This window comes from Corticium candelabrum, chromosome 13, assembly GCF_963422355.1.
Source record: "Corticium candelabrum chromosome 13, ooCorCand1.1, whole genome shotgun sequence".
Taxonomy (NCBI): domain Eukaryota; kingdom Metazoa; phylum Porifera; class Homoscleromorpha; order Homosclerophorida; family Plakinidae; genus Corticium; species Corticium candelabrum.
The window spans coordinates 6,022,841-6,036,204 of NC_085097.1; the positions used below are offsets into that span (position 1 = coordinate 6,022,841).

The following is a 13,364-nucleotide window of genomic DNA, read 5'->3' on the forward strand; positions in this document are numbered from 1 at the left end:
AACAACAACAACAGCAACTACAACAGCATTGTGATTATTAACATCAGGGTGTTCTCTTTTGCCAACTATGAAAGGCAAATATGATGTTAAATATGATGCTGTAAAGCGACAGAAAAAGTTTGTTTCGACATGGAGAAATCATTACCCTTGGTTACAAATATGCGTGGAAGAAAAGTACAATGACGGCAGCGTTCGTCCTGATTTTATGCAATGTAGAGTCTGTGTAAACAATCCACTCATTGCCGACAAACGTAGTGCATTTTTTATTGGCTCAACGAACTCTAGAATAGATCCCATCAAGAAACACAACTTGTCAAGACAGCATATTGCATGTGTACGTGCTGAAGAAATGCGAGCAGGACCAGTGAACGTCGAGATTACAAAGATCGAAGCTGGCCTTCTTTCTCTTCATAGCAAAGAACGGCAACATTATCAGTATTTGTTTCGCACAGCATACGCTGTTGCAAAGAAATGCAAGCCTTTTCTTGACTATGAGTACATTTGTGAGGTACAGCAGGCCAATGATGTTGATCTAGGTAAGAACTATCTGCGCGATAAGTCTGCAGCCTTGTTCACGAAGTATATTGCTGATGATCTAAGGTGCAAGACTGCTGATGATTTAAAGCAGTGTCGCTATCTCTCGGTGATTTGTGATGGATCAACAGATTTGACTGTAGTGGAACAGGAGGTTGTCATGGTTCGCTACATTGATCTTACGACTGGTCGACCAGTGACTAGGTTGGCTGCATTGATAGAGTTGGAACACGCTCACGCAGATGGAGTACATACAGCGCTAAAGGATGGTTTGCGAAGAGTTATTAGTGAACAACCCGAGGATACCCTCAGGCTCTGTACGCATGGGGCCAACATTGTTTGCGGGAATTTCGATGGTGCTGCTGTCATGATGGGTGATCGCAACGGTGTCAAAGCAAAGCTGGTCAGAGACTATCCTTGCGCCGTTGTAATTCACTGTGTTGCTCACAAACTAGAGCTTGGCATTCTTGATGCAGTTAAAGCGGTTCCATATCTTGCAGAGTTTGAAGCAAGTATTAAGGAAATTTTCAAAATATATCGGTATTCACCTAAACGGCAACGAGAGCTGAAACAAGCTGCATCTACTCTTGACGAAGAGCTCAAGTCCTTTTCTGATATCAAGCAAGTTAGGTGGGTTGCTAGTAAAGAGCGGGCTCTCAAAGCAATCCTGCAGAACTTGTCATCTTTAGCTGCCCACCTGGAGCATATGGCTGCTGACGCCGGAAACAGTAGCGAAGAGAAGTCTAGAGGTCGAAGTATATTAGATACCATCTTGAGTCTCCGTTTTATCTTTTGGATTCACATGATGCTAGATTTTCTTGCGATTGTGACTAAAGTCTCAAGAAAATTCCAACAGAACGACATTGTTTTAATTGAAGTGCCAATCATTATTGATGATTGCATTGATGCTTTATCAGACCTTCTACAGCAATGTGGAGATTATCGTAAGAAGTTCAATGCTATGTTCAATGCACATGAGAACACATATGGTACTTTGCAACTTAGTTCTCAGCGATCAACCAGAGGTGGCATCCATGCTAACACTGTTACCACTGTCGACTTAGATGACGACGCAGAGAAGTTTGTGAAGGGTGCTTTGTCATATCTGAAAATGCACTTTGGTTGCTTCAAAAATCCAACCTCGTCACATTTCGCAGCATTAAACTTTAAGAAATGGCCATACGATGAAACCGAGAGAAAGAGCTTTGGTCATGACGACATCAGCGGTTTAGTTAAAGCTTTTGAGTTAGCAATGAAAAATGCCAGCTGCAATGTGGAAAGTGTTCGCAGTGAGTGGGGGATTCCACCGGAAACTGAAACGCCGTGTAGTCTCACTTCGAACCTCTCCTATACTTTCAGTCTACACTGATCTATTGAAAGGTGAATTCAGCAACCCTGACGGTGACCTCTCGAATATTCTGCACCTTGTGCACATCATGCTCACTATGAGTCCCAGCACTGCTGAATGTGAACGCAGAATTTCGGAAGTTTGACCCTGATCCCGCCATAAATGCTTGGATTCTTGGGTCAACTGCAGGCCCGTAGGAAGCAAATAAAAAGTGGTACGGCCTAACGCACGCTAAAGGGCGTGGCTTTTAATTTGTCACGTACGTGTAATTTAATTGTACGTGTGTGTGAATGTCTGTCAGTCTGGTTTCAAATTGAATGCCTCCTTATATGTGTTTGTTTTTCCTCTTCTCTCTCTTTCGCTCGCGCAGAGAAGGGTCTGGCTAGGCGAGGCTACAAAAAGTGGTGCGGCCATGGCCGCACCAGCCGCACCGGCTCCTACGGCCCTGATAACTGGTTGGCGACACGTTCATGGCCATCGTCTTCCCACAAAGAAAACAAATGTGAAAAGTAGTGGCGGGTCTGATGGATCAGACAGTAGTTAGGTCTACCTTTATCTTGCATATTGCAAACTAGCTGCTAAGGCTTAGAGCATAACACCTCTTGCAGTCACTGAGCAGTAACAGCTATTTCAGATCGTCTCAATTCGTAGTCTAAATTTCAAAATTGGTAGTCTATGTGCTTTTCTCATTATTAAAATTAAAGGCAGCAACATATGTAGATGTCATTATGGATACAATTAGACATAAATTCTTAATACCCAAAATATTTTGGCTATTTTAATTGGCTAGTAAATTAAGCAGCTTCTGCACTTTTATGACGGGCAACCTAACATTTTCCCGGGCTACCAACACATGGGTACATGGTAGCCCAGGGACAACTAACAGGTGTAGCGATTTGACGAACACTGACACATGTTAGGTTCTGCCATAGCTGCCACATTAACATGCAGACTAACATATACCGTACTTCACATGGCCATTAGTAATGGTCAGAACACCCAGAATGCAGCAAGCCAGACAGTTCTTGTCGACAACAACAGTCACAGACCTTGTCCACCCCAATGAAATACCAGTTACTCAATATATACACTAGAATCAAATGAGGCAAAGATGGGAGTTTCTTGTCCAAGAAATTATCATCTATCTCATCATTGCTAGGACAATAGTAGTTCGTGCATTAATGTGTCTTGAATGTACCAATGCTATGAGATGACACTTTTCCAATTGAGTAAACAGCCATATGAATACACACACACACACACACACACACACACACACACACACACACACACACACACACACACACACACACACACACACCCCCCCACAGTATACTAATTATATAACTCAGTTACTGTCATTCATGTCACCAACCATATAACAACCAATGCCTAGTTTGAAATATAATGCCAGTTGCCAAAATGCATATCCAATGTATACACCTGTAAGTGTCACAACACAATGACTGATACCATCAACTTAACTAAGTCATTAACTTAACTTAACTTAATTAACATAATTTAATTTAAACCAATGTTAGCTCTAAATATAGATTACCTCAATAATAGCTAGCTGTGTGACAACCAGCAGTGTTATCAATATGTCGTCGTCATCATCATCATATTCTATGCATTAGTAATTAGTATGTTGTTTACATTAAATGATTCGTTTAGTAATGATTATTAGAGTACAATATTTTGTGTACGTGTTTATCCAACTAGGTAATGCTTAGTAAATATTGTGTACACACACATATCCTATGCTGTTATTTTAATTGTATACTACCCTATTAGAGTGTTTATCTGTTAATAAATCTTTTTAGTAACTTAGTAGTTGTGAAATAGAATTAAATTACCTGAGTACTTTGCACTTTTCTGCATATTATATAATTAATTGCACACAGGAAATAAATTTGCAATAAATAGTACATGATTTGATGTATGCAGTGAATGCAACAGTGTCAATATTGACGCATAAATCGCACCCAAAAAAAGATTTTATGAAAAATGAAAATTTGCTTAACTGCGAAGAATAGTAATTATAAATGACTTTACCTGTCGCCTAATTTATTGAAGTTGATTTGTGCCGAGAAAACCACGTTCAGCAGACGACAAAAACTGAGGCCCCCTTTCAATAAACGGCGCAGGTTACTGCTCGAAAGGTGCGCAAAAAGACAGCACTTCATTTATGTCAAAATCGCGGTTGCAAGATGTCCATTGACTGCCGAGCCTCGTACTACCAGACCACTGAAAACCGCGAGGAAGTGCATACGGGAACAGCCAAAGCCACACCCAACGGGGGCCCCCCAAAAAATTCGCCAGACCGGAGTCGGTTTAGCCCTATACGTTTAGAGTACGCTACTCGCCAAGTCTCGTGACTTTTATTTTCTTATAGGCTCATAGCTGACAAGTAGGAAATCCTTGACACTATTTTAGTTACAAACTAGTAATTGAAGCTGTGTTTACACCGTCGCTTCTACAGCTATGAGCCTTCAAAGTCCTGAACACCACGTACGCTAGGAGGAGTAATTGTAGCGAAGAATTACGAATATACACGCTATTTTCTTTCTAGACGTGCTAATTGTAAAATGTATCTAAAATCTTATATAACGACTGTCGTTTCGCGTATCCGCAAAGTCCGCAAATAGTCTGTAGTCGTAAGTATAGTCATCGTATACGGGACATAAAATCTCTCTTGGTTACGTAGTGTTAGATTCCCGTATAATTATCGTAAAACCAAGAAAGCGATCGATTTTGGGTCAGCAGTTGCAGACAGGTAAGTTCTGTTGTTTATGTCAGACAGGTCCTAGCAATCGCATACATGAATTACACTGTTCTGGTGAGAAAACTCTCTCAAGGAAGTTTCGCGCCTATGGTTGGCTGTTGTCCATTGTCTTTGGTTGCCACGTACGACATAAAGGAATTAATGCTTCGTGATTGGGCCACACTAAGAAGGCGTGGCACATTCCTGCAGCCAGACACATAGTCCCAGACCGGAAGTCGGTTTAGCCTATACGTTTAGAGTACGCTACTCGCCAAGTCTCGTGACTTTTACAAAGTCCCTTTTCTTATAGGCTCATAGCTGAAATACAAAATGTAAAAAAATTGAATGAACTATGTACATGTAGGATTGAGGCCATTGAGTGTAAGTAATTCTATCCAATTTCACTTTTGATTTTGTGCCTTCCTTACTGCTTTCTCTGCTGCTGCACCAACACCTGCTTGTCTGCATGCTTCCAGGAGTCTTGCGAGAGTTGCTTTATACACTCGTTTTCTCCATAATGAAAAGATATGTACAAGACGAGCAGCCGATTGACGAGAGAAACGCTCTTGACAATCAGACAACTCTTCTATGTCGACTCCAAGACGAATACCAATCTCATACCAATGACTTCTGACAGCCTTGCCAACCTGTAACAAAGAGAGACAATAAAACAAAATACCCAAATATTTATTAAGTAAATTTTGTAATTCATTAATTTATATATTTATATTTATTTATTTACTCAATTATAGTCACATCAATCAGCCGGATTCATGACTGTATTTACCTCAAGAAACTGTACATCAGACACAATTGCTTGTAAATCTAATTCTTCAGATCTGTAACTTGACAACCTCCTCCTCTTCACAACAGACACTGAAGAATGTTCTAGAAAATGTAACAAACACATCAACATACATTTCCATGATGCATAAAATGACATCACAGTTTTAACTGAAATCAACCACCAACTTTTACAGAAACAACCAACAGAACAATCAAACAGATTTTAGTGCAGATTCATACCTTTCTCTGTCCCTTGATCTACTATTGCTGGTAGCATGCTGCTGTCACCCTCACAATCATTGACACCAAGAGGTAACATCTCTGCAGACAAATCAATGAAAACGTGTACAAAATATCCGAGACGAGTTTGTCCATCTGAAGAAAATATGTGTATCTCCACTCGATCAGCATGTGGCCAAGCTACATACAACAATCAAGGTAAACACATGACTATCATGTCAAACGTATGTAACTTACCAGGAGTAACAGTTTCTATTGTACGACTATCCAGCCTTTCTCCTGGAACTTCTTCAACTGTCTGACCTGTAGTATCTATGTACCGCAAAGTACATCCTGTGTAAGGAACTTCACTTCCAACAGGAAGACGAACTAGCAATGAGCTTTTCTCCTGACACAAAGATACAACAGAAATGTTAATAGAGAAAATGACAAACAAGCAACACAAACAGATAAGAACTCATGAGTCCCATACAATCTTTTTTGTATGATAGTATTGCTCTCATATGATAACAGTAGAGTACATCAATGGTAATGTATCAGTCTGAAGTGATGATTTCAACATAATATAATATATATGTCTATCTAGGTAACATACAGCTTACAATTGTCTCAGTCTTTCCCAAGGTTTACTATGCCATTAAGTGTGTGCTGGGGTAACTGTGCACCTATGCTCACAGTCAGCCTCACTGCTATTGCTTAACTACAACAAAACCTTCTTACTTCAACTTTCGTATAGATGGGACTAACATCACATTGACTGACAGTGTGTACATCAGCAGGTTGTTGTTTTATTGATCCTATACACATGCACAATTGTGAAACAAACTTAACTAATCCAACTATAAATAACAAACTTTGTGATGAAGTTCTATCCCTTGCTGCTGTTGATGAAGATGTGGAGCCAGAAGAATGTAGACCCTCTTCACTACTGAAGTAGAATGCTTCCTGTTCCTCATCTGGAAGAGAAGGAGAATGAGAAGGTAAACTGGAACTTGGCAAATCAACTGATTTGGACAGTTTGTGAACTGCTTCCAGTTTGAGAGTGAAGTCCACTTCACCTCGTCTGATGTACTCAACATGAACAGGAAATTCTAAACTATCAGGACGAGGGCAATTTGCTTCAACCACAAATGTGAAGCAATGATCAAGATCAAATGGTTGATCCCACAAATATTTGGTTGGATACTGAACTTCCGCATCACCTCGACACAATGACCATTCTGCACCGAGTTGAGGCTTCATAACTACATGACCTTCATAGTAAATATTAAATTCTTTTACTGGACAGAGCTGGATAGCAGGCAACGATACATGTCCTTGATGGTCACGAATTATTTTCTGACCAATTTCTTCATATGAATTGAAAAGATGCACCGACAATGACCATTTGCAAGAAGAAAGACTTCGACCAAGAACTACACATCCCATCTTCCTTCTGAATAAAATGGTTGGGCTCTTAATAAAACTAACAAGCCACAACCACCAACTAAAACTGGTCACCTCTACTGACCAGCTGTTGGGATCAAATGGAATATGTGACTGCACTTCCTGAGTATCAGGAGAATACACTACCACACCACGCCATCTCCACTTCGTCTCATCGAGTCTTGATTCACATCTCATCAGAGTAAACGACCCGCCTGCTGAAGTCACATCAGCTATGGTGTTGATACACACTTTGATTGGCTTGCTGAATGAGACGTCATGGGGACCAAGAAAAATAACTGGACTGACCACTTGGTAGCCACTAGCAGAGACGAGAGGCATATACTTATCATGCATGAATGAATGAATGGAGAATTGTGTTGGTGATTGAACGGCACCCGCTGGAACAGTAATGCTCACACTGCCAGCACTCAGCTCTCCTCCCTCACTGCCCATCGTCTCATGAAATGACAAGCCATCACTGCTACCAACGTGCAACACTTCCAATGTACCACCCACCCACAATGGGTGGCACAGATCAGAAATGTCAAAATTTTCTAGTAAACAAACAACATGGGATGAGTTGCTTAATTAATTAATGGATTGTATGCAGCATGTCATACCCATTGTGGGTGCAGATTGATCAGGATGATCTTCACCCTACACAGAAGACAGAGATCAGAGTAGAATACAGAAATTACACTCAATCAAGTGACAACAATTATCAAAACTCAAATCATTTACTAAGTTGATAAATAACACAAAAGTAAACGTAGACAAATATATCCCAACCAACTCATTCAATAACAGAAAAACAAAAACCACAACACACATTCAAAAGCGACGAAAGAGAAACAAACAAATCAGTGTAAGTAAAGCAACAAACAGACTGACTGCTCGACACAAGCAACAATCAAACAAACACACAAGCAAACAGATGATGACTGTTGTAAGTCTACTATCATTCTCTACCTCATCCTCAATTGATGACTTTCTCTCAAGTCTATCTCCTCTCTCTAACACATACAAGTAGATCAACACAATCTTTACAAAGCCAATGATTGTCCTCACCATCTGTCTGTTCCACTTCTTCTGCTTTCCCTTCACCAATAATTGTCTCCCCAGATTGTGGCCGTTGGAATGGGCTCAGTCTCCTTAGTAGACGCATTACTGCAAAACAAACTCATAATCACAACATTAACCTTCCACTCAAATATCAGACCTTCAGATCTCTGCCTGCTGTTGCTCGGCTGCTGGTTAATATTGATGATTCGAAGAGCAGCGAATAGAGCAGGCTGGGCACGTGTGTAGTCAGCAATATTTAGCAAACATTCTGACCATAAAATCAATGCTGAAAACAGAAAACAGCAACTGTGAGAGATGCAGGTAAAGAGAAATGAGGAAATTCTGACTGGAGATTTTGACAGGATGATCTTGATGGAGACCAACTGCTTCAATGTCGACAGCTTCAGAAAGAAGTTTCTCTGCTTCTTTGTTGTTTCCTTTTTTCATAAGACATTCTCCCAAACATTTCAATGCTGTACAAATCAAGACACATTGATACACACACATGCTGATTTGACATTATAGAACATTTAGACATACAAATTGCTGTATCAGGATGTTTCTCTTGGAGTGAATGTCTGCATATGTCCAGACATTCTCTCAAGTATTGTTCGCTCTCATCCAAGTTTCCTACTCCCAGTAAATACTCTCCCAGTTGACCAACAGCTGAGAACAACGACAACTCGTAACCAACACATGACAATTATGACTGATTTATACTGCAGTATCAACATGTGCAAATGATAATCAGCATGTCAAGCTCACAATTCACATAAAGTTGATGTCAAAAGAAAGACAAGTAACTAACCTATAGCCACATAAGGATGTTCATGATGGAGACTTGATTTATACATCCTGACACAGTCGGTCATCAGCTTGATTGATTCACTTACTTTACCTTGTTGGTGCAGACACTGAGAAAGTGTTAACTGAACTAAAGAAGACAAACAATGATGATATTATAGACAACACATTGAATCAACGTGAGGTGAGTAGAGTTGTTTCAGTAAGAAGAGTGAGACGTCTTACAATTGTATCAGAGAATGAACACATACCATGTGCAATATCAGGATGATCTTCTGTGTGAGCAGATTTCATGATCTCAAGTGAATGTCTCAATAATCTTTCTGCTTCAGACAGTTTCTTTTGTTCCATAAAACAGTCACCAAGCATCCTCATACCTAAAATAAGAATAAAGGTGAGAATTAAGACACAACAACTTTTCTTGGTAATTGAGTTGCAAGACAACAATCAATGTCTAATATATTTCAATGCAGTAGTGAGAGATGAGTTCTTTCTCACACAACATGCAACCACTGTTCCAGTCTGTCCATCATAACTGATTAAACGAGACCTTTCTACAGCACATACCCTGCACACTGACATTGTTGTGTAGCTGTAGAAATGTGCACAGTGTAAGCATGCGCAATAACACCAGCAGTCAACAGTAGGTGTGCTTAATAAACTTGTTTGATAATAAGCTACAAGTTGAACACCTTGTGTGCCATGTCCAGCACTCTTAACCAAGAAAGCTACTTTTTCTCCTATTTCCATCAGTTTGTTGATGATTACAACTTACATAACACCTACATTTCAAGATCTCACGAATTTTGTAGTGACAGCTAGACACAGACAGACAAACAGACAGACAACAAACAGACAAACAGACTAACAAACAGACAAACAACCGAGACAAACAGACAGACAAAACACCTAAAAAGACCTACATACATACATACAAACAGACAACCAGACAACCAATCACTTTACCAGCTAGCAAATGCACACGATGTAACAATTAATACACAAACCATGACCTCTAATGCATTAAACGTCCCTTTTGTCTGTTACTTACACATTGTCATTATGTCAGTATTCTTGTATCCCATCATGCACCACTTGAACACAATTTTGCCTCTCACTTTACATGTGCTTTGTCTGACACACTGACACAGACCAGACAGATAGAAAATAGAGAGAAATCATGGTCAACAAAGACAGATAGCAAAACTAAAAACTGAAGAGATCAACATACAATACACACTCAAGTAAATTCATGCAATAAGGCCATACAAACTACATATATAGTTTCATGTCAGCTACTGCATCGCTCGCTAATGTTCCGCATGCCCCTCCCCTAAACACCTGCGCATGCGCAAGCCACCATATTGTCACACGTCCAGCTGGTGCATCCACATGGCAGCTGCCAACATCATGGTTCTGATGTGTGTTATAATGTGTAGTCACTTTAAACATATTAAAGCTGTGAGCCGGTGAAACCTACTGACTACATCCAATAGTGTAAATTATGAGTAGAACAATGTGTTAATATTAAACAGATATCAGGTACAAGTGTACCCGTACCGCCCGCACCTAATTTCAGGAAGAGACTGACGTGAAGCTATATATGTAGTTTGTATGGCCTAATACACAAACTCTCACACATACACAAGCAGAGAGAGACACAAGAGAAAGACAGACAGACTGGTGCTAAGAGAAACATCATATCCTCTTGTCAAATAAGTTGAAAATCTTTCAAAAACAACAATTTCTCACATACAACACTTACTCTTGGCCACCTTCACATCATTAGCTGGAAGGTGTTTCTGTCGTATTAACAAGCACTCCTCCAGTAATGATGTGGCATCAACATACTTGGATTGACAAAAGTAACATTGCCCCAGACAATACAAGGCTGTAAGTACAAACAAACAAAAGTCAGTCACACAGTAAATATACCATATACATACAAGTACACACTCCATCATATGTGACATACACCAACACATACTAGACAGTGACTTTCACTGACTCTCGGCTTCCCCTTTCAAGACGTTCACCCCACATTCATTTGTCATGTTGTTGACACAAAAACACAGCAAATACCTAACCGAGAGTTTTGTTGACGTGTTCTTACCGAGAGAAAATGGACCATAGGTCTACGTTTGGTGTGAATTGCAAACATCATGTAAACATTGCATATATAGGAAGCCTTTGCTCAATATCTGCATTTTTTTCACCACACATACTTACACTACTATTTTCTATGTAATAATCTACCCACATGAAGAACCGACTGCTCAGCTAGTTACTGTGCAAATAAATGCAACTGACTAAATACGCATTCATCTCTTTAGTTAAAAACGTCAGTTGATAACAAACTTTCAGATGTCGAGTGTCATTAAGAGTCACTTGGTTAGCAAATGCATTTTCAATCCTAATGATGATTGGCAATTAAGTGAAGCCAGCAGACAGACAGACGGACAAACAAGCAGATGGGAAGGCAGACAGCAAAGCTAACTATGTAGGGTGCATGCTATTGGAATGATCTCACATGATGTCATTTCCACGTATGATCCTTGCCATCATTATCTAGTTATCATACATGATAAACGTTCATCTAAACTTCACTGCATCATTTAATCACTTTGAGTGATGTAGACTAGGCTGTATGCATCATGCAGTCCAATTCACTATTAACTGGATTTTAGTCTAAAATCATAAACATAAAACAAACATTACAATACAACTCACTGTTAGCTAGTGAGAGATTATGTGTCTCAGGATGTTTTCTCATAACTGACGAAACATTTTCTAGAATTGCTTGTGCTTTCATATATTCTCCATTAGCTCTGTATGTGTCCCCCAGATCACAAAGAACTGAACAGCAGAACAGAACCACAAACCCTGACTTTAGAATTTCTGCAATATTTTCAATCAAAATAACATTCCTCACCTGCCAGTCTCACTTCATCTGTTACTTCCAAATATTGTTCTGCTATCCCTCTAGCTTTTTCATACATTCTGATTGCCTCTCCAAACCGACCCTCTACTGCAAGCTTCCATCCTTTCTCCTTAAGCTCTATCAAATACAATCATTATTACACTCAAACACAATCTGTTTCTTAGCAACATGCAACACATCAAACATATATGCACACACCCACCCAATCCTCACACAAACAGCCCATTTCTCAACATTAACTAAAACATGATCATTTCCCATATTGCAATGCTTACCTCTGATCTCTTTCTTGATATCCATCTGTTAACAAAAAGTCTAGATGAAAACATAGAGTTGACAAAGTCTATACACAAACAATGCTATCCTTCTAGCAATAATCTCACATTAATTAATTAAAACATTTCATTTCATCTAACAATGCTAACAAAAGTCCCGTATATTCACAATCCCGAGGGTATTCCCGGCAGCCATTTCAGTCACGCAACTTGTTGAGTCGCTGCGCGCGTTCAATGCGAGAACAGAACACGAATCGAACGCAACACAAACGCTGGAACTGTAAATACGCTGCGCAAACTGATCTCAATCAAAAGTAACCGTCGAGACGTCTCAACATTCAAACAAACGTGAGATTGAGTAGCAACGAAGGCGTCGCCTACACCGAAAAGGCGCAATTTCATCTCTTCGTCGCTCATTCTGCCTCCTTCCTACTATTAACTTTGCTGGAATGACGTAGACATACTTGTAGCGCAAGTGATGCAGCAGGAAACGACGAAATGAACTAGCCTCGCAAGCCAGGCTCTTCCGCGCAGTCGCTGAGCTAACCGCACGTGAATCACACGAGGAGGAGGAGCTTTTACCGGAATTGCTCCAGCGCGAGAAGAGCCTGGTCGCTTTCGAGAACGTCATAGTGACGTGGGACCCCCGATCGGATTTCATAGCTTGATAAAGCTAATTCGATTTCCTAAAGAGCTCGTGTATGTAATTGCGCTGATACACGAAGCAGAGAGGTAGCCCTCCGCGGAGAGCGCGTGAACACGAAATCCAGTGAAGCTGTTGATGGACGAAGTGCTGGTGAATAATGAGCGTAGGAATGGCCTACATGGGACTGGTCCGCTGAACCTACACTCTCCAGCAACGTTTCGTTCTACTGAACTCATCTGCAGGTTTGCGCGAATTGAAACAGACGTAGAACTATTCACCACTCCTGCGCGTCTACTCTGACATCTATAGCCTGTGGGGGAAATGGTGTGAGAACTGCCGGCCCAGTTTCACTCAACGGTTCATGAAAACAGTGGCCTAGAGCTTGTTGCAATTGACCTCTCCGCGTGTATTGCTAACACAGTCTATGTGACGGTACTTTCCACTCAGCAAGCAACACGTTTGTACGATATTGACCTCCTCACGGTGAACTGGAAACATCTAGGCATGGGAAAACAGCAGTGCAGTGGACCTACCAT

At 40.4% G+C, this 13,364-nt stretch overlaps 2 protein-coding genes across 2 annotated transcripts; one reads left to right on the forward strand and one right to left on the reverse strand.

The window, feature by feature from the left end:
• LOC134189087 (zinc finger protein 862-like) lies at positions 1-2,005 on the forward strand. The gene has a single exon (XM_062657318.1). It carries the CDS (start codon positions 68-70, stop codon positions 1,901-1,903), a length of 1,836 nt encoding a protein of 611 aa, XP_062513302.1. The 5' UTR covers positions 1-67; the 3' UTR covers positions 1,904-2,005.
• Positions 2,006-5,047: 3,042 nt separating this feature from the next.
• LOC134188588 (uncharacterized) lies at positions 5,048-8,836 on the reverse strand. Its single transcript, XM_062656754.1, has 11 exons — positions 8,510-8,836; positions 8,320-8,448; positions 8,169-8,267; positions 8,070-8,113; positions 7,721-7,757; positions 6,527-7,654; positions 6,393-6,469; positions 5,910-6,060; positions 5,673-5,852; positions 5,434-5,534; positions 5,048-5,293 (listed from the first exon to the last, which is right to left on the reverse strand). Exons 1-11 carry the CDS (start codon positions 8,667-8,669, stop codon positions 5,048-5,050), a joined length of 2,352 nt encoding a protein of 783 aa, XP_062512738.1. The 5' UTR covers positions 8,670-8,836.
• Between the last annotated feature and the right edge of the window lie 4,528 nt (positions 8,837-13,364).